Here is a 27,129-nt window from a genome sequence, read left to right as displayed (position 1 = left end):
GACCGCTTTACACGGCACCGAGTTTTATCTAATGTAGCTTCAGACTCGGCAGGAACTCAACAGAAACTCGGAAGGAACACAGCGTTCCTTTTAGCATGCGCTCGCGGAGCTGCAACGCTCGCCGAAGCACTCACCGGACTTGCCGCGGTTCTTGAACGCGTTGATGCGAAGCACCCGGCGTCTCTGGACATGCGGCGACGACGACAGAGTCGTCTCCTTCACCTCCCCTTCCACAGCTTCGCTAGCACTAGCCATCACGAGTCGAAATGCTATCTTCGGTTAACTGTGATGTACTGAAACGAGGTTTAGAGTATTCCGCGAGTGCTGCTGCGGTTCCCGAAAAAAAAAAAGAACTAGCGTAAGCGTACACGCGCGGTGGTGAAGCGAAACGCTGCCCGACACGCTGCTGCAGAGCCCCTTCAAGTCGCCAACGCTACTTATGAAGGGCGAGGACGAAATTGTAAATTGAGGTGAAAGACCTAGGTAATCGGTGTTAACCTGAACTTTACGCGTCCCACAACTACAAAAACAGCCACAGGCAAAGAGCGCGATACAGCGGCAATAGGTCAACCGATCCAGTGTTCCCAGGCAAGCTCAATTTGCTAAATTTTAGCTTACACGCTGTAAGGAGCTACGAGGTGAAACGTATAAACCGAAAATAAGTTCCGAAGCCAACGTGAGGTTTTAACGAAGGGCTTGGAGTCATATTAACCTGGTTTAACAGCAATCACCAAGACGTTGCCTTTTTTCTCGACCAGCCCCCTTCCAGACAGGCTCTTCCCGAAAAGCTATCGAAACTCAGGCCTCGCTTATAACGCCTCCTTCACACACGGACCGTTACTCACTCAGCTACGCACGCAACTCAAAGTGGAAGTCAAGAAAATAAGAGTTACGAAGGCGTACACCACAACAGAATGGTGAACAAACAAACAAGGGCCGGTCGGGAAATAGCGGGCGATAGGAATATCACTTCGGAAATGCGGAGGCTGTCGCTTAATGCGGGGAGGAACTGCGCGGCGTGCGGACCCGCTAAGAATGAACGCGTTCCGCTTGTGTGGACACGAGCAAGAAGTGGACTCGACGAAAACAAACCACCGAGAGAACGGGACCGTACGCGAAAGACAATCACGCAGCCAAGCCACAGACGATAAAACCAAAACCAACAAGGCTCAGCGGGCAGGGTATGCGAGAGAAAGGTACGATCAACAGGCACAGAATCAGCTTAAACGTACTAAACGGACAGATGCCGACTCGACCGAGATTGCAAAAGAAAACCGAGTATATAGATACAGCTAGCGGATTTAAGGATGTTTAATAACCAGAATTGTTTGCGTAAGATATAAAAAAAGTTAAGTTGAATTACTGAGGAGCGTGTGAAGAATTTAACCAAACAGATGTGCTAAATAGCGAGTTAAACAAATTGCTTGATCAGAGAATAAATGTTCAAAAAAAGGCTGGTTACTTGGACGATACATTTAACAAGAAGTTAGTACGAGGATGAAGCAAACAAATACAAAAATCGCCAGTATGGTCACTCGCTCGCAGAACCGACGCTTCTTCAAATGAGCATCAGCGATGCAAGCCCGGCCTCACAAACATTTGGACGCTGGCGCCTTACGACGTTGGGAAATGGATACGAGACGGTTGGAAAAGTACAGAAAGTCCGAGCAGTGGGAACTAACCCTTTAAACAAGTTAAGGGATACCGGGTTACTAAATAAAAATAAAGCATTTAAGATGGAGCAACCTGAATAACATACTTAGGATGCAAGCACAAGTATGGAAACAGCGCGCGACACTTTGGTACGTACCTATATCACGCGGCCTTTACCGATTCAGTCACAAACGCCGAGGCCGATGAACGAAACGGACCGCCGACACTGGAAAATGACGGCTGAGTTCGAGAACAAGAGGGAAACGGAAGCAAAACAGGAGAGGCGCTCGAAAGGTGACACACAAGTCCCGCAACCTAAGCTTCTTCGCACAACTCGCTTACGTCGGCGACGCTGCAGCTAAGTTACGCGCGCGTTCCGCACGCAGACGCTGCGCGCAGTGCGCCGAGAGAGTTTTGGCCGCGGGCGCGCTTCTTCTCGAAATAGATGTTCCCAGTTCGGACTGCGGGTCGGCCGGCACGCGCGAGGGCGAAGCGAGAGAGGGGCACACGGCGACGGTCCTGAGGCGAACGCGGCGCGCTACACGATGCTTAAACGTCGGCGGTCTCGGGCCAGCGCTACACCGTGCAACGACACTGGTTCCCGGTCCGTGGTCCTGGCACGACTCTCGTCGGTAGCATGCCCGAACGCGCTAGTTGGATGGCCGCAACGTTTCTCGGGGCACGCAACGCGCGTCTTCAGTTAAGGCCTCGAGGAACTGACTTGCCATAAGGTTACGGCGAGATGCTTGGACAGTGGGTAGCTTCGCGGTAATGGAACCGTTTCCCGGAAGGCGAGGAGGATGTACGTCACGAATGATCGCGACAGAGACTGACAGTCCCGCCTGTCGGAAAAACTAGACGTGTCAATCCAAGTGTGGGCTAGCAGGATACTCGTGTCAGCACTTAGAGAAAGCTTGTTATACTACCGTAATCTGTGCCGAAGCCAATAAAGGCAACTAGCTGCCCGGATGCGCTCACGACTGCTTTTCAGAGCTGCCCAAAAACGGGGTCTCTCTGTCGTCACTTAAAAAGTGCAGTATGCACTTGTGAAACGTTTACACTATACTACAACCCGAAATACGACCTCAGTTGGAAGTTGCGGAGTCGACCGAAGCGCCGGGTGGCGAATGTCGAAAATACTGAGACTGGCACAAAAGGCCGATGTCGAGACGACATTCTACGGGCGACAACCTGCGAGTGAAGAGTTTTCCTCTGCAATGCTTACGCTATACAGAGCTACAAGATGACATTCTCATTAACTAGCTCGCCTGGAGCCTCCGCCACACGTGGAGAGGACGTCAGGACAGCGGCCGTCGCACACGTAAAGTTTGAACGAGCAGGAAAGGGGGAGGGGGGGAGGGGTACCACACAAACGATCACAGTCGCGTCACGGGTGGTAGTACACGTGACGTCGAGACAATCGCATGGGCCACCGGTCGATTCTTTGGACAGACGCAGGTACGCGGACTAAACAAGCTAACGAGGCTGGGCTCACCACGTGGAAGGCGGGACAGCCAGATGACCTGTCTAGACAGCCATGGACAACCGGAAAATGTCGCTTTCCGTTACGCGCCCCCGCACAACGTATATCTCTTTCCACATCGACGAAAATACGGGGCGACGATCATATGCCCAAGGAGCTCTTTCCCGGCGCGACGGATTCCGAGACGGAGACTAGAAGGGAGACACCGTGCGAACGCAGAGCGCGAGGACGTCCCAGGTGACGAACGCGGCGAAATGGAGCACGCGGTCAGTGTAGTCGCCCCCCCCCCCTTTCGCACTGCCCGCTCCTATTGTTTCTTGGTTCGTCAGCGCCGTCCAGTCGCGCCGCAGGAAGGAAGTCACCGTGTCGGGTTGACACCGAACGCGCCCACGCGTCCGTCCGGTCGGTGCACAAGCGACACCGCGCCTGCTGCGTGCTATATATATATCGCGATAGCACGACCGCGGTGCAACTCGAGAGCGTCCGCTCCGCTTCGAGGCAGGCACATCTTCCAGATACAGGACTGTTTCCGGCCATTCTGGCCTCCGTGACATGAGTCCGGAATCGAACGTGCGCCTTCAGCCGCGAAACGGCGTGCGTATAGGATCGTTGGAGAAGGTCGCTCGGATGTGCCACGGAATCGATTCAGGACATTGTCGCGGCGGCGGCCAGTTTCGCTCCGTCGGATTAACTCTCGTTAATGGGGCGTGCCCTCAGCGCAACTAGTCCGTACCTTAGCGAGTCAACATTGTAGGACAAGATGTGCCTGTCGTTTTTTTTTTCTTTTTTTGGCAGTACATTGTGTCTCGTCACGTGCACGACACTGCTCGTCGAGCCAAACGTGCACGTCGACACTGAATGCTCGTCAGTGTGCGTGTGTGTGTTATGTGATCACCTCTCGTGTCGTTTGTGTCCATTGATGATACAATCAAATGTTCTAAAAAGTTTACCAAGAAAAGTTCCCAACGTTTTCAATTATCAACTAACTAACTAACTAACTAACTAACTAACTAACTAACTAACTAACTAACAAACTAACAAACTAACTAACTAACTAACAAACTAACAAACAAACAAACAAACTAACTAACTAACTAACTAACTAACTAAATAAATAAATAAATAAATAAATAAAATTGGAGTTCTCTATGACGCAAGCGCGGTGTCGGATCTGTTTTTGTACACCAGTTGCTTCGAATCAAAACAAGTGGTAGGACAAAATCGTATGCTAGAACGGAGCTTTGTTGTACTTTTAAGCGTGCAGCAATCACCACATATTCTAGGATGCAACAATTTGCTAGCTTATGACACCGACAGCACTTCGCGGGCGTGTTTCGTTTTCGGTGGCCACAAAACGATTTCGCACAAACTAGCGTAAAATTTGGATAAGTGTCAATTCGCGTGATTCCAAACTTTAGCATAAAACAGAACAATAATTAAACTATACTCAGATGCGTTGCCCCATACATATCGCTTAAAACGGAATGCAATTATTTTTCTCTCTTTTCTTTTACTACGAGCGCATCACTGGCGGCTTAATTTTCGAAAGGTTTCTAGTTTAAGAGTCGACGCCAACGAGGAGGGCGGACAAAGCGGGGTGCGAGGAGGACAGAGACGGGACAAACAATGCCTGGCTATGCGTACACGCGCAGTCTAAGCACTAAGCCCGATCAATTACACACTCACAGGAGGAGCAGGTAGAGACGGCGCTGGAGCGGCGGCTGTCCAGGTACCGACCCACCGGGAGCGACATTCGCCGCCTGGAACGGTCCTTGTACGCCGGGAACTCCAGCATGGCCTGGCGTCGGTCGCACACACACACACACACTCAGTCACATTATAATGCTCTCGCTACGTTCTCCCGTCTACGCGCACACAAACCCGTCCCTCAACTGCAATCCGTTTTTCACCACTCGCCAGTGCGAGAATACGCATCTTGCGGCAGCAGTGGAGGCAGCAACAGCAGTGGCAGCAGCAGTGGCGGCGGCGGTTTATATAATGACGTCACGGTGCACATGTGACGTCGCAGTGCATATGTGCACGTCGAACGGACTGATTAATGGATGCATTCATACTCCATGAGGTACTGCGCAAGTAATTATGCGCAGTTCCCGCGCACATGTGTACGGCGTGTGCGGGGGATCGGTAAGTATGTACAAACTGGTCTAGAGCTTGGCACACTTTTGCCGATGCGTGCAATACGCAACGTTCGCGGAAACAGCGACTCAAAACACGCGCATCGTAGCTCTTGATCGAGCAGTCAGCTGAATCGTGGTGCTCACAGGATACTCGAGAGACAAGAGAACGTGACTTAAAACACGACGCGCTTAGCGCGAAGCGTGTACAAAAGAGAGGAAAGGGGGAAATGGGAAAGAGAGGGGGTATAGATGCCGCGTTGATACATCTGCGCAAGAGTAACTTAAGGCGCTGTGCCATCTTCTACAAAGGGTTGCGGAAAACAAAACCTCGTTACAATAAAGTTGAACTCGGAGCCAGAGTAACATCGTTATATTCATAATTGCATGTGCTGCACTAGTAATTTCCACGGAGATTTCATGGGAAATTTCACTTACGTCATTACATCAATGATTTCGTTATATCGTTTCGTTATAACGAGGTTTGGCTGTAGCACCTCGTCCTCTACACAATCAGTCTCTCAGAGTTAACTTGCATTGAGCGCGATATAGAAATTCTTATGTTCCCCTTTTTTGCACTATCACATGTTATCGAAAAAAAAATTATTTGAATGCAAGTGGTCGTGATCACTGGACTCGCGCCATCATCGCGCGAATTGGCGGATAAATGTCGAAAACGCGTCTCGATAAAACAAATACCGATAGCCGGCAAAAAAATCAAAGGGTGCTTCGACAATGCGTGTCGCAATGCTCATTGAACACCGTTGTGTACAATAGGAGTGCGTCCGTGTTCGCGGACTCGATCATACTCGGCAGAGAAGACGTGACCGCAACAAATAAAAGCGGGCCGTTCTTCCGAAGAATGGTCCGCCAAAATCGCATATACAAAACTATGACACCACCACAGCCAAAAACAAGAAGAGAATGAGATCGAAAGGAATTTGTATTAAGAACGTTAAAAAAAAAGAACAATAAACTTGACAGTGAAGCCTAAAAGTGCCGGACTTCTTTCAGGTTCAGTGGAACAGACGCCGAAGGAACTCAGAAAGAATGGAGAAGATCAAAGCCAAAGTGACATACAAATGTGAAACGACAGCGCGAAGCAGGTCCCCCCCGTCGCAAAACAGCTACTGTAGTACAACTATATATACGGCACGCCGTAGCACAGAAGGGGAGGAAACACGACGATACCAGTATATAACAGTCGCATCGCAATTCGCTCCGGGAAGAAACGGTTCGGACAGCAGCCGATGGCCATTGAAGGACGCGGGAAAACAAGCGGGGCCTCGGAATTTTGCTCACGGAGTTTCTCTCTTTTGCGACAAAAAAGGGCGCGCGCACTCAACGAAAAGACAGCCCCGTTTAAATCGCGGAGGAAACCAGGCTGGTGAGGGGGCTTCCCTGCAATGCGTTTCCCAAGCTTAAACTTCGATGGGCGCTGTCTCGTAGCAACTACGCAGCATTGGGGAAAGTATATAGGGTGCATGGAGGAGGGAAAACGAGAGTTATTGCCTTAAATGGTAGGAGCTGCGCTCAGGGATATATCCATCACTGCGCACAAAAAAAGTAGTGCTCCGACAGTGATGTCGCCGTGTGATATACACGGGCACGGACTGAACGGCATAGTTCAGATCAGAAAACTGAAATGAGAAGACTTCGATATAATAAGGCGATAAATGCGCGACTGATTCGATATTCGAAACGCCATTCGAGGTTTTACGCATAGGTGATATGCAACGGTACGTAATAGATAAAAAATGGAGGTAAACAGAAGAGTGCACACATCGTAAATCGTAGGTGTGTTTACTGAGCTCTACATATATGCTAACATATCCACAAACAACCACGAACATCCTCCGTCACTACCAAGATACACGAGATATGGCACGATGATTGCACCAAGGGGGCCCGAAATCCACGTCGTATATCTTCAAGTATCAACCGCTTCTATCTCCGTCGAAAGCAGACGACGCAAACTAGAGAATGCAAATACGTTACTGCAGGTACGCCTGCACCTGTTATTTCTAGCAGATGGCACACGGTAACATCAAAGACAAGGCGGACAGAGAAAGACGACTGATGATGCGCAATCGTCTTGCAGTCTCCGCTGTGCCTGTTCTCCGGCCACGCATGCGAGCCACGACGCTTCAACAATAGCGCAGCACCGCGTATAGGTCTCGTGCTCCAGTTATCCGCAGACGCAGTGCGACCGCGGCGTCCGCTGCACGGCACAGTATACAGGCTAACGACGCCATCCAACTGAACGGGAATCGGCCGCAATTCCGCGCTGCAGGACACGGAGGGAAAAAGAAAGGCACTCAGTCCAGGAACGCGGCTTTCGGAGACGGAACAACCAGAGTCGCGATGTAGCAATCACGGCCTCGTGCCATTACGCGGTCGGAACAGCGGCGCGCGCCCGCCCTGCAGGACCGCGGGTCTGCGCGACCGGCGCGGGACCATTAGCCGGCGGTTCGTACGCGCAGCGAGCCCTCGTTCGCTACGCTTTCCCCGCGTTCCCTTTCGTCCGTCCCATCCTCCGCTGTCACATCCAGACACGAGGAACGCGACGGCGTCCCTACGCTTGCGGTCGATGAGAGACGTCGACGGAGTGCGGTCCGGCCATGACTGGCCAACAGAGCGTGTGTGCGTACGAGCGTAGCGCGACTAAAGATGCGATGTTGCTCGCGCTCTCTTCAACGCGTGCTCCTACAGAAGCCTTCGAAGCGACAGCGTTAAGCGCCCCGTGTCGCAGAAAATCCGGCGTCACGCGTCCAGCGTTGACCGCCGTTTCAGTAAATATCATTCCGCACCACGCATATTTAACCACGCAGGCCCTCTACGTAGCGCGAAGAAGTTACTGAACTAATTGAATTTCTCAAAGCAAAATACGTCAGAAAAATAGTAAAGTACGACTTATACACAACTTACAGACATGATAGCGTCGTATTCTAATCTGAATATACGAGAAAATATAGCTCTGTTAAGCGTAAACTCACACGCAAACCCACTTTCCAGCGTTTCTAAAATTCATAGGGCGGCCATGGCCTCCGAGGTTTCAGACCTCAAAGGCCATAAAGAGGCGCGCCCGGTTCCTTGCGACACCTGCAGATGGCGCTCGCCTCCGCCGTATCGCGGCCCACACAAGAAGCCGCGTTTCTACGAGAACACTCGCCTTCGTGCACAGCGTTCGCCGCAAGCGTAGCACAGTAAACGTTACGGTTATGTGAGCATCAGTTGCCGGGAAGCGTGAGAAGCAGCCTGAGATCTTTGAATGCTATCGCGTCCCACTCTTAAAGGCGAAGAGTAAGCGTCCTCCCAATTTTTATCTTCGGACTGAGGGCTCCACCAACTGCGGCTGCTATACGATCAATTTCTAAGTTGTGCGCAGATTCGGAGTTGATGCGGTTGCGAAGCATCGTATACACCTGTACAAGCATCTGCAGCACGCGTACTGCAAAAGCCTGACCTGCGCCTTCGAAGCCGGTAATGCAACACGAACACAAGGTGAAAGTTTGCCGCGCGAAGCATCAACAAAACATCGGCGTGCATGTAATGAAAAGAGCCGACAAGCTTGGGAGGTAAAGCGAGACGTAAGCATTTTGACAGATTCAAATCTATCTTGCCGTGCATCAGTATGGTGTCAACTGACAGCGAACTTAAAGAGCCGCGAGGCATTCCAAGTGCGACACTAGTTTCCGTGCAACTGTGTTAATTACGGGCTTTAGGATTTTTTCGGACCATTCATAAAAAGTTTCACTACAGCATGTGCACTGGGCCTATATACTCACTATATGGAAAATTTCATCTCAAGTAACTCCATGAACGGATGACGAAACTGGCGTTGCAATACAGGGTTGCCTGTACACCTTCTTGGATTGTTATGTGTAGCGCATACGAGACAATGGTACGAGACGACGCACAGGAACACACAATACACATATATACGGTGCACACGTGCATGCTCTTATCGTGTCCTCATATTATTTGCGCTATGCACCAGCATTCCAGGATGCGGCAGAGACTGGATGAACTGTTAACGGCCGACACCGTAAAAAGTGCAGCGATACATTAGCGTCACCCACTCCCACCGCTCCCGCATAACAGCACCCCCCCCCCCCGCCCCCCGCCCCCCTTGAGGCCATGCCAACGAGCCGCCTCGCACGCAAATCGGTGTACAGCTCACCCTTCCAGATGATCTTCAGCGGCGACATCCAACTTTTCCCGCAGCCCCCGAAGGAACGAACGCTACACACGAGACTGCGCTATCCCCAAAGGGGAGGAGGGGGTCTCGCAAACCGGCCGAGAAACGGAATCGGCTTCATGATCGCGTTCGCAGCCTCGCACTGGGCCCGGCGGGGGCGCCGTCGCGCGCGCGACCTTTAAAAAGAAAAGCGCCGGCCCGGGCAGCTGCAGCTGATGGGGGGTGCTGCAGTTCGGGGGGGGCGCTCGCAGCCGAGATGAGCGACGAGAGCCCGGGGAGCCACACAGTACGCGCCGGCCCCGCCCGGGGTTTCATCAAAGATTCACCGGGGTTCAGACCGCAGTGGCGGCTTTTATAGTCTGGGTCGCGTCGCTACTTCCTTCCTTTTCAATGCCGCGCCGACGACGACGCTTGCAAAGGTCGCCGCCGCCGCGGCGACGTGCCGTGCGAAAGCGGCCCGCGCTGTGTTGTCCTATAGGTCACGTGCACCTGCCCTGGGGAGCGTGTCGAGGCGAGAGCCTAATTACCCTCGGCACCTTTGCCTGCAACGGAGCTGTGGCATTTGCGATTCGGGGCGTCGGCGAAAGGACGCCGTTAGGTGCGAGAGGTTAACGGTATACATCCACGGTGTATCGGCCAAGTTGAGCGAAGGTTTTCAAGCTATGCCGGTGCACTACACGAAGACGCGACTGAAAATAAAAAAAATAAGAAAGACGCGTACTCTGTGAAGTACACACAACTCTTCTGTTTGTTGTTTAACTGAATGATCAGTCAGTATTAACTAATCAACTTTGCAAGCCTTGAACTTGGAACAATATTTTCAATTATAAAGCGGCGGAGAATCTTACAGGGAACGTCCGATGCAGCTATACAACTTTCACCTCATAATCGGCATCTTTACCGGATGTTTACTGCAGGACAGATATTCTTTTTTCGAGTGGTCTCCAATTACGCTCTTACTGTGTCACTTGACTGCATTAGCGTTCTTACCTAATACGCAATAATTCTTTTATCCGTATAGAAAGACCACGAAATACTAAAAAATAACAATAATAATAACACTAAACACGAGACCACCTGTTTGCACGACACGAGTGCACTGGTTCGAAACGTATTGGGCATGGCACAACACTCTTGAGACAGGGCAGCGACGCATTCGCTGCCTACGAAAAAATTCACGCAAGCAATTGGGTCTCACTTGTGCGGCCGAAAGAGACGGCAACGGCAATTTCTGATCGCTCCCGGTATGACCAGACTATAGCACACTATATTCGAAATGTTGGCAACAAACGTGACGGCGACGTACCCACGACGAACTGCTGAGTGACTGCAGGGATGACGCGAAGGAAGGAAGGAAGGAAAAAGTGGAAAAGGAAAGGCAGGGAGGTTAAGCAGTTTAGCTCAACCGGTTTGCTACCCTACACATGGGAGCGGGATGGGAGGGATGAAAGATGGGGGAGGAGACAGAGAGAGCACACAACACAGTATCGTAGTTACAGTCCGTCACTCTTGCGTGGTACGTGACATCACTGTCACAGCCGCTTGTCCAAGCCCGTCTCTTTCAAAAACCGAAGTAGTCCCTTCGTCGCCTTCAGTTGCGATGTCTTCTGTCGGCGATATGTGAAAATCGTTTCAACTGACAATGGTCTATTGTCAACGGGCGCTAGAACGGACGCCAGGGACTGTAGCTGAACATTATATTCAGGACAGTCGCACAGAATGTGTTCTAGCGTCTCCTCGCAAAGACAGGCATTGCAGAGAGCGTTGTCGGCCATTCCAATGTGAAATGAGTAAGATTTCGTGACTGCCACCCCTAGCCATAAGCGATAAAGCAGAGTGGACTCTCTTCGGCGGAGTCCAGATGGCATACAGATATGCATCAAAGAGGGCAGGTCGTATTGACGATTGCTCCGGTTGGTCTGGCTGCTTGGCATGCACCATTGAGAGAGCGTGATCTCCTGTGCAAGCACTCGAAGTCTGCTAGCTGCGTCGGACCGTGAAAGCGGTATGGTCTGTTCCTGTGTGTCTTCAAAGCTACCCGAGCGGCATTATCGGCGTCTTCGTTTCCTATGACGCCGCAGTGACTTGGCAGCCACTGAAACGTCACGTGGTGTCCTTTCTCATGTGATGTATGGAGTAGGTATCTAATATCGAATACGAGCTGTTCGAATGGCCCGCGACGCAGAGTGACAGCACAGATTGTAGAGCTGCCTTTAAGTCACTGAAGATCGACCATTGTCGAGGCGGTTCTCGAGTGACGAAATAAAGTGCAGCGCGAAGAGCAGCTAGTTCCGCATGACGCGAAGCGGCACGAAACATTCTATAGCAATCAAACCGCTTCCCTGCCGCACTTGAATCAATCATTTGCTTGAAAAAAAAATAAAGCTACGTGGAAATAAAATGACGTTCTGACAGGGACACAGAATACAGAGGTATAGAGCGCTATCCGCATGGTCCGCGAGAGCTTACGGTCAAGTCCATGAACATCACAAGCCAAATAAGTACTCGCACACACAGAGCATCCACATTGTAGAAAAAATAATAATAATAAATAAACGAAGAATAATTAAAAGGGAAAGAAAGAGGTAACATGTCCCCTTTTTAATTATTCATGCGATCTCGTATCAAGAAGTCTATTTTTTGTCCAGGTCGAAAAGATCCCAGGCTATTTTAGCGGCGAGCGGAAACGGGGGGAAAATGTACATAAAAAAAAAACGCCCGTGAAATAAACGACAACTCAGCGCCAGCAACTTGGCACCATAAGGATAAGAGCTCCCTCGGGACCGGGTACGAAGTGGGCGGACTTCGCAACTCGGTTCGCGCGGGTCGACGACGACGAAAAAAAAAAAAAAAGTGTGTGCCTAACGGCACGGAACTCCGTACAGGTACGAACGAGAAGCTTCCCCCAAAAGCCAAAATTCGCTACTAACGACATATTAATATTGCTCTTCTTCTGCATATTTGCAGTTAGGATTCGAATGACAACCACAAAAAGTGGATATATTTCCAATTCCGCACTTCAACACTTGTGTCGTCAGAAATGTGCCACTTGACATATCCCACTTCCCTGAGATGTCCTTCGAGAAATCGTTTACAATAAGATTCGCTCTGAAGATGAATCAGGCGACAAGCAACATGTCAGAGTGCTCGAGAGACACATAGATAAAAGAAAATGTATGTATGTATGTATGTATGTATGTATGTATGTATGTATGTATGTATGTATGTATGTATGTATGTATGTATGTATGTATGTATGTATGTATGTATGTATGTACGTGTACGTACGTACGTATGTATGTATGTATGTATGTATGTATGTATGTATGTATGTATGTATGTATGTATGTATGTATGTATGCATGCATGTACGCATGCATGTATGTATGTATGTATGTATGTATGTATGTATGTATGTATGTATGTATGTATGTATGTATGTATGTATGTATGTATGTATGTATGTAGAAGGTATGTACGTAAAGACAGACACAAAGTATGGCGCAAGATCTGTGCGTACTTCGTTTCTATCCTATCGGTGTCTCGTCTCTACGCACTGCCTCGAAATAAAAAAGAAGAGAAAAGATGCCACTACACCAATGTCAAACTGCAGTTCACAAGGCTTCTTCACGCACTAGCGGCAAGAAACACATGCGAAAAGCGGCGTGAGCGACGAGAAAGCTAGCGAACAAACCGACCACGACATAAACAGAATCTCGATGTCGCAAACCGCACAGATGGGCTGGGGGACGAACCCACCGCGACATTTGGCACCTATATATATACGCTTGCGGCCCCGATCAACGTTTTTGGATTATAGCGACGAAGTGCGCGGACTGCGCAAGTAATTTCTCCCGCGATTACGTTACGTCACGATGTCGGGTCCGCGCTAGCCGGTCGCATCTCCAAAGGACTCACGCCCCACCCCTTCACCGCCAATACCACCCATGTGCGCCTCGGCCTGGCAGTGCGCCATGCGCGATCACGTGACCGGACAACGCACGGAGGGGAAAATAAATCACGCGAAAGACGCGGCAATTGGCAACACCAGCGCCGACCACTAAGAGGCAAATTGACTTCTAAAGGAAACAAACAAATTGAACAAAAAATAATAAAATAAATGAATGAATAAATAAGAAAAATTGAAGGAGGGAAGGCGGGAGAGACTGGCGTTTGTTTGTTTAGATTTAGCGAGCACTCGCGTCAGATAGCGCGGAACTCGGAAATATGTGCTTCGAAGGTCGGCGGAGTTAAGCCAAGCCAAGGCGAGTCAGAGAAATCTCGAACGGGACGGCGTGCATTTGGGTCAAATACTGAAGCAACTGGGTTCAAGTGCGGTTGACCCTGCTTCCCGTTCGAGCGGCTAAAGGCAGCAGTGCCACGGCGAGAGCCAAACGCAAATGCGTCCCCAAGGCAGAATTTGCCCACCGTGCTGGTGAATGGCGTCGCAGCGCGATACTCATACTCCTCATACTCCACGTTATTCGAGAGGGTGCGCAGTATGTCTAATAATGTGCATTTGCTTTAACTTTACCATGTTGTGCGGACTGTGATACGTTCCAATGTTTATCACGTGAATAGGGGAAGCCGCACCATCTGTTGGTGCCGACACCTCCTTACTTACTCATGTAGTATATATATATATATATATATATATATATATATATATATATATATTACTGGGACACACCACAACGCTAAGCAGTCTATGTGCACTGCCTACAGCAGGTTGTGAACGTCTCTGTACGCAGTTGATGTCTCTGAAGAGAGCGTTCACTTATTACTATTGCTTTATGGCAAGGAAGATTACGATGCGCGCCAGCGCTACTATAGTTACAGTTAAGCGAGCGCTGAAAAGGGAAAAAAAGAACGATTCAGCTAACCAGCCGACAACAATCCGAGCTTCCCGCGCGTACATACATGAATTAGCTGAAAATATATATTTCTCGCGGCAGTCAACGTTTCGCAATGCCTGTCAATTTCTGTGGCACCCTCGCGAAATGTTTAATGCGTTAGTCATAGACAGCGACTCCGTCTACAGGCCAGTGGCGGATTTATGTGAGCTTGAATCACAAAAGGGGTCAAAGAATTGTAGAAAACTTGAAGAAATTACGTAAAGCTTGTTCTATGCACGATCGATACATAACTTTCTATAGACCCTTTCACTGTTTACAAACATAGGCCCTGGACGGCTTCCAGTTTTGCTCATTGACGTAGCCCGCTAAATTTAGCGAGCAAGAAAGGCATTGGCTGCGATATCGAGTAGCATGGAGTGCGTTAAAATCTAAGCCCGCAGATTTTCAACTTTTCCTCTGTACATAACGGCAATTTCACAAGTGAATGTTGCCGTCGGTTACGCGAAAATTTTATGTATTAGTCTTGAGGCGTAATGCGCATGTATTTTATCTCAAAACTTAAAAATAGACTTTCCGCACAGCGAAACAACTTATAAAAGCGCTTTGTGTTCCTGCGCAGTAGACAGGTAAGGCCCGCGACCGGAAGTTTCTTGGGGCCGCTCTCTCGCTGTTGTTATCGCGCGAGTGAAACCGTCTATACACATTACACAGACCGCAAGAAAAAGTGCACGAGCCCTTTCACTCTTTTCAGACCACCAAACAAAGGAGTCGGCGCGTTATTTTCCAAGACGAATCGTCCGTGTTCGCGTTGGTCCATGGCAAGAATAACAAAGGTAGGTCAGAGCGGCAGCTTCGATTTCTGATCACGGCACTTTCGCCGATACATCTACGCAAAAAAACAATAAAAAAAAAAACGCTGAAGCACTGCTCTACCACAACCCAACACATTTTTCTCCGCTCGAGTGAAATCAATATCCGGTGCAGAATTTACAAACACTCCGTCTCAACGTTGACGACGATTCTAGCTTTTTCTCTAACGGGACAGGAAATACACAGAGCCGTTGAAAGCGCACCTCACACTGAACCGAAATGAGGATACAGTGTCCGGTGCTATAAGCCAATACATAAAAGTTTCAGAAACCGAGAACGGTTGGGAAGGAAGCGGGTTGGGATGAAAGAGTTGCATTAGTCAGATCTTACTTCTCTATAACTTCGTTTTTCTCCTGGTGCGTCCTTTTCTTCTCGACATAGTGGAAATGAAAGATTCGACTGTCCGAGCCAGCCGTTCGCGTGACCGCATTCAAAGGGAACAGCGGCCCTCCGCTGTAAGAGTGCGCACGAAAACGAACCCTTTCTTTGTCACGCTCTCGACGGGCTATAGCGAAAACGGTGGGGCGGTTGGCAACAGTGGGCTTATACTCGTATCGTAAATCAAATCGGCCTACCACGTCACGACCTCGAGTCGCTCAAGCACCCATTCGGCAAAAAAAAAAGGAAGGAAAAAGGGGGAGGGGGCATATATTGAAGAGACGTACTCGGTAAAATCAGAAGAAGGAAACCCTGTCACTCGTACTTTCTTATTTTGCGCGTTCCTGTCTCTGATAACATGTAGCGGGGGCACGACTTCCTTTTCTTTTTCCAGAAATCAATCTTATTCTCTCTCCACTTCTAGCGGTCGTTCTGCTCGCTTCGACGTCGCGTAATCCGAATTCGAAGTCATTTCTCATACGTTGTTACCTTTTACTTATTTATTATTACTTTTCTTAAACGTTTTACGGATTCCGGCTCCTGCTTCGCGCCGCCCACCACCCCTCGTTGTCTTTTCGACTTCTGTATGTTTTTAAAAGAAAGTTATTACATTTCGCACAATGCGTTCGCGGTTGCATCAGTACCAGCAGAGCCCCATATTACTCGGCGACACTTTTGTTATCTCATAAAAAGCAAATATCTAAAGTTGAAGTATGCTTCAAGATTACATGTATATTAGTTATCGATTGTGCCCCTACTACGGGCTTCCCGTAACGCTCCAGACCACGACTCCTTCAGTTTCGAAGCGTATTTCACTTCCGCTCCAGTGCAGCCACGCCTACGTACCAAACCCTCGACGAGAGACGCAAGAAAGAAGCGCGCCTTCTCTGTATACGCTTCTATCACAACAATGTTTGAACAAATAGCGGGGCTGCATAGGTAAACAGAGAGACGGGCGAAATCTCGTCGCTGGCTATTTCTAAACTGCAAACCGGACCACCACACCAAACGTAAACAGACACTGTTTGAGTTCCTGCAACTGTTCCCAAGTAGCGTCGGCGCCAGTCGCTGCTGCAGCACAGATACGACTCCCTCCACTCCAACGGCCCGAACTTGCACAAGCCTTTAACACCGCGTGGTTTCCTACGAATTTCTTCACATTTTCTTCTTAGCTTTCTGGTCGTCTGCGACGTCTCTCCTCCTCCCAGAGGTCCTTCCCTTCTCTTTTTCCCTCTTTCAATTGCACATATACGTCTTCGAATAATAATAATAATTGTTATTAATCTAAATCATTTACTTCACGTGCTCAGGAACAATCCTAAAGTATATAGCATAATAAAAATAAAAAATAACAACACTCGCCTTCGTCCGTGTCCTCCTAAATACCAATTTATTTGCAGCCACACTAAGTAGCTTTAGCAAAGACAACCTCAGAGACAAACAGCCCTCGACATGCCAGCTGAGCGCGCACTGCAACTGTGCTGCACCTCGTGCATAAGCGCAGCGGATTAGCTAGCAGGTGGCGGACACGATATAAGCCGCATAACGGTATAGAAAGTAAATACGGTAAGCTAAAACTTACTACTGCTGACTCGCGGGTTTTTTTTTTTTTCGTTTTTTTTCTTCTTCGCCACCGCGTCGTGGAAGAAGGGGTATATAGAGGAAGGTTGGCGATGACCGTGACATGCGAGTGAGATGGTGAAAAAGAGGCAGGCCCGTATAGTTTGTAATAGAGCGGGGAAAACGAAGGCTCACTATACGACGCCTCATCGATTCTCCTCCGAAGACAAGAGGAGGTGTCGGGCCCATTGCCTGGTCCGCTGCTTCCGAGAGGGAATTCCACGCGAGGCTATTCATCACCGACTCTCTCTCTCTCTCTCTCTCTCTCTCTCTCTCTCTCTCTATCTCTCTCTCTCTATCTCTCTCTCTCTCTCTCCAGCGTTGCATGCTCAGTGTCCACCTTCGATCGCTCCGGACACGCACTCTAGCCATCACTAATACGGTGCAGCGCCGATTAGGCGACAGCTGCAGGGCACAACTAATCGCGAGCCGAGTTGGAAAGAGTAACGGCAAGGCGCAAAATACGAGGACTGAAGAAGGACACAAACGACAGGACCGGCGCCCTATCGTACACCATCTTAAGAAAAAAAAGCCGTAAATATCGCTGTCCCACTAAAAGTGCGAAGCAGTTATGGTAATAAAGTTCCGCAACGCAAGTGCAGTCGCGAACAAAAGTTTCAAAATCACAGATGGCACGAAAAAAAGATATCCCCCCCCCCCCCCTCTGTTCCCAGCCGAGCATACTGGGACTGTAGGCTTAAATGAAGGTGGCACAGCCACGGCCGGGTATTTATTTTCTATCGTAGACGTTTGTTCCAGAGAATGCATCCAGTGCTAGCAAACGTGGGCGGAGGCGGGGACAAGACGTGGCAAAGCCGTATCGTCTCGAGGACGGGGCGATACGCAGTGACACGTCTCGTCCCGGCCTGCGTCGTATACGCGTGCTCGCTCTTTCCCGCGTACAGTGCGGTCCCACTAGCGCGGGAAGCATTCAGTTCGAACTTGATGGCAGCTGAGGAGCGGCATGGAGTCACGCGGGACGCACACGTGTGCGCATATGTTTAATGAAGCTTCGACTGGGTCTAGTTGGTATGGCATCGTTCTGCTTTGCTGCGCTATACTGTTTATACGAAGGACAAAAAACGAGACAGACACACATGTGCGCAAATGTTTGCCTAGAGCTTCATACGAGACCTCCTTTTCCGATGAAGTTAGGCGTTGCTGTTAAGCGACCCTATAAGAATGGGCAGTACTGTATACTTCCAATATCCCACCAACATGCCAAAAGCGATATGTGTAAGCTTGCGCAATTTCTGAAACCTGTCACATGCGGCTTCTTTTTTTTTCTCTCTTTCTTTGGGCACATTTCGTGCCTCAAAAGTCTACAAGAATAGCGAGCTCTATCCCAAACGCTGCACCGGTTAAGTCAGAAAAGGGAGCTGCGCTCCCCTTATGCTCTCTCTCTCTCTCTCTCTCTCTCTCGTCCTCTCCTCAATCCCTGTCAACTCCCTTCGACTCACAAAGAGGGCCTGGGAGAAGACGGCGAAGGGAACACGAACCCGCTGCTCGATCGCTTGGCTCTTTGGGGAGACGCGGCGCGGCGCGCGCCGTTGTACGGTCCTCAATAAGCGAGTCATTGCGCCTTGACTTCACTTGGCTTGAGAAGGATCGCGGAGGAGACTGCACGACGATCGAGACGCCGCTCCCCTGTTCCGATCGGGTCCCTCCCTGCTCAGTGCTTCTTCTGTCCGTGACACTGTTTTGTTTGCACATGCCGTCGAGTTGCAGAGTACGCGACGGAGCGTAACGCAAGAAGCGAATTGGCGCCGGAAACATGCGCGGAATGGCGTGATGAGAAGGGTACAAACGGACGCGTGTATCTTGACGTCCGGTGTTTTCTGCCCTAAGCCGCACCGTACCCTTCATAGAATGTGTCTCTGAGCAACACCTACAGGCTGTGGAGACGCCGCATACACGTAATGCACGCTGCCACTGTAATTAACCAATCTGGGGTTCTGTAATGCGCCCGAATAATATTGACATCGCTATCGGCCAAGCACGCAGCCGATATTGCGGTTGACATTAGAGAGAAATATGAAAATGGTTAGGCCATGTTATGCCTGGGGCACGTAGCCAGTAGAGTGCTACAGAGTCACCGAACGGGTGTCAAGGGAATTCAAGCGTAGCCGAGAACGTCATAGAATTAGATGGTCTGATGAAATTAGTAGGAGGAGAAGGATGAAAAGGAAGGAAGGAATGAAATGAGTAAATTCGCAGGCTCCACATGGGCTAAGCTGGCTCGAGACAGGGGTAATTGGATATTGCCGCGAGAGGCCTTCGTCCTACTGTGGACATAATATACATACTGATGATGATAAATGAAAATGCAAAAAAAAGTTCTATCTCTCACCCTGCCGTCCGCACCTTTCGGTATGCTGCCGACACCGCCGGAAAGCGTCCTTCACTCAACGGTAGACAATACTGCCTGCCACTGAGCCACGGCGGCGGATATCAAAACAATATAAATCGAAACTTCGATATAACTAATACGTTTCGGATAAAACAAAGTAAATAAAGATTTGCACATTTTTTTTTGTTCCACCGATATCAATGTGCATGCTTATAACGAATATTGGATATAACAAAGATATTTTCGTTATAACGCAGTACGAATGTACAAGCAAACAAACAGCTAAGAGGAAGAGAAAAGTTCGTTGGGGACCAAAAAAGAAAATGCTACAACCAGGTGCGACAGGAAAGTGCGCATCCACGAACAGCCGCTGTAAACGCACTATGGGCAATACGAACAAAAAAAAGGAAAGTAAGAACAACAACAAAAAAAGAAAGAAATACGAATAAGACTGTCGAGTTCTGCGTTACGAATTTGCTTCCAAATAAGCGTGCGATGTGTGTACCCCCCCAGAAACGAATTCATTCCCCTTCCATTTCGTATTATCAGCAAAGCCACGCTCGGCCGAGTCAGCACAAGCCTCATATTGGCGGTCGCGTCCTGAGGCAAAGAAGCCTTTCAAGGGATCCGGCCGCAAACATACACGACGTGGTTCCCGTTGTGGCGTCGCCGCGCGCCGAATTCGGACGCACGCGGATTGCCGCCCCACTACGTACTTTGGCCGCACTCTTCGGTCGCACTCTTTTGCGTCTATGTTTTGCCAGCATCTGCCCTTCTTCTTCAGCCCTCGCCAAGGAAGCGCCATAAAAGAGTGCTGCCACACGGCCACAGAAGCCGCTAGGGATTCGCGAATATCCGCCGTCTTCTTTCGGCCCGGACCAAACCGCGCTCGCTTTCGCATTTGCCTTTCAAGGCGTGCGCACCTCGCGCTTTCGCAAACGTTGCACAGCACATTCTTTCTTTCTTGCTATTTCCTTCGTTATTGGAGACGGCTTCGGTCGAAGTCTCTAGCTCAGACATTTTTGTCGCTTCGTCTAGCGAGAGGGCACTCGGGACGCCTTCGCAAATTCCAAGTTTCTTTCTTTCTTTCTTTCTTTCTTTCTTTCTTTCTTTCTTTCTTTCTTTCTTTCTTTCTTTCTTTCTTTCTTTCTTTCTTTCTTTCTTTGCCTTTTCACAAGTTTTGCTCCAAGTTTCCTTAACTTTTATATTCTGGGAGCCAAGCTCTTTCGGCTTGCTTCCAGCCCGGCGCTCTGCGTTCAAGAGCGCCATTCACAAACATGAATCCGTTACCTTGGTCGAGTGTACACATGGGTAAACCTGAACGCAAAGTGGATTGGTCAAGGCTCGTCGTCTTATGCACGCAAAGTATACGCATTCAATCTCGATAGCTACTGTTTCTTTCTCTGCGTGTCGAACATTTTTCTTTTTCTTTTGCAAAAGCATTTTGTTCGCTAGCGAACTCCTCACGCGACCCAAGATGTAAAAATGACCAGAAACACCGGCGCAACTGCATCCAGCCGAACCCAAGATTTTGTCCGAAATATGCCACCGAGAGATCATGTTGTTCGCCTGTCTCAGCCATTATCGCTGCTCAATGTAGACGCTCTAAAGGGGAGATGAGGCAGGCGGGGGGGGGGGGGGGGGAGAGAAAGGAAAGTAAGGAAAAAAGAAGAAAACCGTTGCTATGCGGAAAAAAAAAAAAACTGGCGACGTGTGTTCCCTTGAGGGCAAAGATGCCGCGACCAGCGGTAATCCCGTTTTCAGTATTACAAGATTATTATTTTTTTGTTGCTGCGTTTGCCGAACGTCGTTCTTCCTATTGTTTGACTTCCCCGATAAAGTAAGAATGCGATAGTTTGTATACACAGACCCGCTGCCATGGCTTAGCGGCTATGGTGTTGCACATGCCAAGCACGAGGTCGTGGAATACGTTACATACATAACGTCTCCGTCGCAATGGCCATAATATTTTTGCTCACAGCACGACAAAGATCCATTCCGGTACTGCTTTGCGTCAGACCACTTCACACTATATAGGCATGCAAATTTTTCAGATATTCATCACGCCACCTATACCACTGTGGCGAGGGCGCCGAAAAATTAAGGGAACGTGCAGGCATTCTTTCGAGACACATTGTGGGTTCCTTGCTGCGTGTACAGGAAAAACATTCTGCCCAGATGTTCAAGATAGTATGCCTGACTGTTCACTACAGTGTTGCTTAGCAACTATGTAAGTTAATTTAGGAGTTTCAAGAAGTGTTAAATTTGGGCAGTAAGAAACAGCAGGGGAAAAATAAACAGACTTGTCGAAAAGTCAACACGATAATTCACTATAAGGGCACTGCACAGTTATTCCTAGGCACAGCAGTACAAAGCCATTACTTTGCACAGCATGAAACAGATGACGCCACCCACATCCTCAAACAGTCTGGAGCACCCTGCGTCCGCCGTTGCTCTTCTCAAAAGAACGCGCTTGTGCTTAAACTTCCTCGCACGTGTATCTCTCTCTCTCTCTCTTTCTTGTATGTTCGATCGCACTTGTGCCGTTCCAGCGAGAACAAGAACGATGGATACTGGCTCCTCTCGCACGCAGTTTCCAAAAACGTCGCGAAAAATCGTCGGCTAGCGCGACCGTAAAGCGCGTCTCTTAGCGACGAATTCCATAGAACTTACAACAAAAAAGAAATCGAACAGCAGAACACACGGTCCAAATATCTTCGGTGTGGGACCGGCTATTTGAGAAGGAGAGAGGAAACGCTATAAACTGATACTTTTGCCTTCGCCGTATTTCGCGGCATGTGTCCCCAACTCGAGAAGAAGCAAGGAAAATACCACGTCCGCGAGCCAAGCGTTCCGGAAGCGTTTACTGTCTTCAGGAGGCGAAGGAGCGTAATAAAAGATCGGACCGTGCGAAAAGATTCCCGATCTGAAACAAGTGCAAGCGAACAGCACGAACAAGAGAGGAGATTTCGTTGCAGTGAGAATGACTAGTAATAAACCGTGATGCCCAGAATACGTGTGCGAAAGGATGTCTAGAATACGCGCTTAATTTATGTGCAGAATGCGAATTTAAAGGATGTGTAAAATAAGTATTCGAACAGATGAAATAAGCAGAAATACCCGGACCTCACTTCTCTAGCGAATTCTACAGCGAATACGTTACCTTGTTTTTCCCACTTCTACACTTCTCTATTCGACACTTGTTGCCGGTGAAATTACGTATTACTTTGCTATTAAAGACAGTAACATGTGCAGCTACAATTTTAGTCAGCGTCAACGAGGTTACCAGGCATGGGTAATTACACAGTCGTTTATAATTAGTTAGATAGCTATAATTATTCCGACAACCTTGCGTGACTGGTGCAGCCCGACGGGACACAGAGGAGGGCGACTAGACATGGTGCGTTACTATAAAGTGGATTCAGAAGAACACATATTTGAGCCAATTAATTAGAATAGTAGCCAGAGTGGACACTATCCCATTTAACTAAATCATAGAAACCGTACTAGCAATGAAATATATATCCACAATAACTAAACATAAAAATCTAGAAGACGAACGGAGGATGCTCACACATCCGACTGGCATTTATAGTTTACAATGTTTTCTTATTCACCTTTCATATTTCGTATACAGATGTCTTCAAGACATGTACTTCCAGAGCAGGCTATCCTATTCCTTATTTTTTTAACGTGCACGAACTCACCAACTACTGATTTTATTTTTTTCTGCTGCCTCTTACCGCCCGATCCTCAGTCTAGCTCAAAAAGTAACGCCGACAAATACAACAGCCTGAATGCAACGTAACCGCGATGCCATAATACACTGCTGAAAGAAAACGCAAGAAATGCTAACTTTACATTTCTACCACTTTCGCCGTTTCCTTTTCTTTTTATTCCTGCTCACTCCAGAAAAAAAGAGAGCGAACACGAAGGCCAGAAAAACCAGAAGCCGTTTCAACGAAGGCAAAGCCACGGGGGCAGCGGCTCATAATGGAACCCGAAGAAGCAACTAATGACCGCCTCTGATGGCCCTTCAGGGGCCTCTCGACAGACCTCGGGGAAAAAAAGGAGGCCCACAGAAACACCGAGAAAGGAAAGCCATTCGGCAGGCGCGCCGCGACCGCAGCGCGCCGCGGCAGGACACCAGGCGGCGCCGCTATCGGCAGGCAGTGCTCCACGTCTTTGGAGAACGGTGCAGCGTGCTGGAAGGCTTCGCGCAGTACTAACGCGATTCCTTGGCGCGCTGGCAGTGCGCAACGAATGTGCTATTGGGTTTTCTTCGGGGCACATGTTTTTTTTTGTTTTTTTTACTAGATACACTAGTTGTTACTGTGCGTGCTAGCGAACGTTTCTGCAGGTGTACACCACGCATGAATCGGCGATTTATTGCAACAGTCTTCTCATTCGGAGTACCATGCTAGCGCACCGGGGGTTCAAGCTTTCCATATCGACAGCAGCACCAGATCCAATAGCCAAGCGAGCAGAGAAATTATATCTAGTAGGAAACGTTACGCGTTCACTCGGAAGTCGTTCGTCTCAAGGCAAGCACTTCCACTTTCTGCACGTGCACAGTATATACATAACCGTGCATGGCGCATGCCTGCGTTCGAACGCTACCCTGCGTCACACGTTGCTTGTCAAGTTCAAGCAAGCCAAGAATCGGGCGTGCGCCTGTTGCTGCTCAGAATGGCATATGATTTCCATCGTGTTCTCACCGTCTGCTCGCTATAACAAGAACAAAACAAAATTAAATTATGGGGTTTTTATGTGCCAGCACCACTATGTGATTATGAGGCACGCCGCAGTAGTGGGAATCTCCGGAATAATTTGGAACACTTGGGGTTCATTAACGTGCACCTAAATCTAAGTACACAGGTGTTACCGCATTTCGCGCCCCGCCCCCTTTAAATGCGGCCGCCGTAGCCGGGATTTGATCTCGCGACTATAATGAGAACAGGCATCAGTGCTGTGAATGTATTAATCTTGCGCACCGCGGAGAAATACTACGTAACGCTCGTTGTTCAGACCGGCAGGAGCTGTTTCCGGTTTCAGCGATGCTCGACAGATTTCATAAGACAAACCACAGACGAGGGCGAAACTCGTTACAAATTAACGAGAATAACAAGAAGTGGTAGTAAAAAACTGGAAGCGCGGGGAAGGCAGGGAAGAAACGAAAGAAATTAAAGACAGAAAGGGCCCGAGCTAATTTACCGTTGCTATAGGTTTGTGTGTGTTTAACGTTTAAGTTTTCCTACTTCCCTCGCGCTGTGAACGCTTGGAATGCGCTACCAAGCGAAGCTGTAAATAATCCAAATTTAGATCAGTTTTGTTCTCTATAGTGGAGCAGCTAATGGACCCCGTATAACTACTTTTCCTGTTGTAAAACCCCAGAAAGTATCTTGTAGTGTGGTATTATTTTCGTGTGTACATTTTTCTCATGTATAGCATACGATACATAATGCTAGATTTTCTGTTTTCGTGTACGCGAAGCGTAACCATGTAGGTAATATAATATTGATGCACTTGTTGTTGAAATGTGTTATGATCTACCTCATGTTATCCTGTTGTCTTTTTGAGATCTTGTTGTATCTTACTACATGCCTATGATGATGAAAGCCCGCTCCCTGTATGGGTCTGCAGAAGACCTACAGTATTGATATATAAAAAATAAAAAATAATAAAGATCGCGGAGAGAAGCGAGAAGAAGAGCTAGCTGGCATATGTTTCCAGAAGGGCACAGCGCTTTCCTGCTCTAACAATGACTTCAAAGGCTGTCCTTGTTTGTCACGAGTCCGTGACGTAAAAAAAAAGCATTAACAGAAGGCTTACTGAAGAATGCATTTCCATCGACGGGAGAGTAAAAAGACAGGCAAGCAAATAAAATCCTGTACTAAGACCATTGTTGATGTAAGAGAAGACAAACAGAAGCTTATATATATATATATATGGGAACGTGTACCAACAGATATCAGAGCGTGCGTACTCTCTCTCGGGAGAAAAGGAATTAATTGAAACAACAAAAACGTCAGTGCCGTGGAGTGTGTTTTGATTGCCAAACAAAAAGACCAGATCAGCGAAAAGAGATCAGCGCCAGGCTTTTAACATCCGAGTCCGTGTTCCAGAACAAAGCTGAAACAAGGGCGATTAGAGCCTCTCTCTACGTGGTATAGTTCTGTTTCTCGATGTGCTCTATATCGCTTTCTCTCCTTCTTTCTTTCTTTCTTTTTTCGTTCATTCTTCCTTTTACTCCTTGCGCATTTGAGCGCTCCTGGCGATGTTTACACTGCGCGTTCATACAAGCAAGGGGTCTGCGCAGCCTCAACGGCCGAGGCCGTTTCCGATGTTTCGATGGGCGCACTGCAACGGCCTTGCAGCGCCGCCGGACGTTTACCGACCCGTCACCGTAAAGTTCGCGAGTCCGAAACTGTTGGAGCAGCTTGCCCTTTGTTCGCACATTACGGCAGCTATAAGCGATCCGTACGTCTCTGCACAAACATTCCGACGAAGTGTAGGAGGCAACATCGGGAAACAACAACAACAACGACAACGACAACGACGACGATGACGACGATAATAAAAATAATAATAAATAATTTTTAAAAAGAAGTCTAAAAGAGCACGCTAGCATAATTTTAGAATGTAACAGAAGGATCTGCGCAAGATGAAACTGACCTCGACGAGTATAACTGGCATAGTTCAGTGGATATATGACATTCGGCTGCTGAGAACAAGGTTGCAGGTTCGTTAGCCGGCCTCGGCAACCAAGGTTCACTGCCGGGCAAAAATGCAAGAAACTCTCACGTACTTATTTATATTTAGGTGCACGTTAAACAAAAATTAAGAGTAAAGAAACGGAAGCAAAGACATCCAAAATAAATACGGAATATCCCTACAACACGACCCCTCTAACTCATAGCCCCCAGTATTGCATTGGGACGCTAAAACCAATTAACCAACCAACCAACAAATAAATAAACAAATAAATAAATAAATAAATAAACCTCGCTATGTTTGCACATTTAAGCGGCTATGCGCAGCGGCGCTAAATTAATTTAGCACCAGAACGGCAAACGAAGTATCCCACGCGTCTTTCCCAAAGTGCACAATGTAATAACAATAACAAAAAAAAAGAACCCATAACGTACTGTGCTCGTCATTTCTACTACGGGTACACTGTCAGATTTAACGTGGTGGCCAAACACACTGCCCATTTCGACAACCAGAAAGAAATACAGGAAGGAAAACATTAGGCGACGCACGAGCAGAACTGATCGCCCGTCGTCTCTTGCTCGTATACATAAAGTAAAGCTGGCAAAGGCAGACAGAAGGTCGTGCGCGCCGAGAGAATGCAGCCAATCGCAGCAAGCCGAAGATATCTAGAGCGCGCGAATCAACGACAGCACCAAAATTAACGCGCGAAAAAACCTACAAAGTGAGCGAGCAGATGGCAATCCTCGAAGGTCTCGAATTTACTGAGTGCACCTATAGAGATGCGCAAACAATTTGGAACCCCTTTTTCGCGATGCCAGTTTACACAACGTAGGGGGCGATCCCTCCATCTTCGTCGCGTAGTTTACCTG

The 27,129-nt window shown here is 48.5% G+C and overlaps 1 protein-coding gene across 8 annotated transcripts in view; it reads right to left on the bottom strand.

Moving 5' to 3' along the window:
• Positions 1-27,129, bottom strand: part of LOC142557637 (adenosylhomocysteinase-like 1) — a 271,459-nt gene that overhangs the window by 45,013 nt on the left and 199,317 nt on the right. For 2 of the 8 annotated variants that reach the window (XM_075669616.1, XM_075669614.1), the window contains one exon: positions 4,823-4,934. The exons of 4 other annotated variants lie outside the window; for them this stretch is intronic. In XM_075669616.1, coding sequence (XP_075525731.1) covers positions 4,823-4,934 — 112 coding nt within the window. Of the gene's footprint in view, positions 1-134; positions 281-4,822; positions 4,935-9,454; positions 9,809-27,129 lie in introns of those variants that run through there. 2 more of the 8 variants (XM_075669620.1, XM_075669617.1) reach the window with 2 other exon arrangements.

This window comes from Dermacentor variabilis, chromosome 9 (genome assembly GCF_050947875.1).
Source record: "Dermacentor variabilis isolate Ectoservices chromosome 9, ASM5094787v1, whole genome shotgun sequence".
NCBI classification, from domain to species: Eukaryota; Metazoa; Arthropoda; class Arachnida; order Ixodida; family Ixodidae; genus Dermacentor; species Dermacentor variabilis.
Note: the sequence above shows the minus strand (reverse complement) of the source record. Positions and strands in the feature narration are given on the sequence as shown.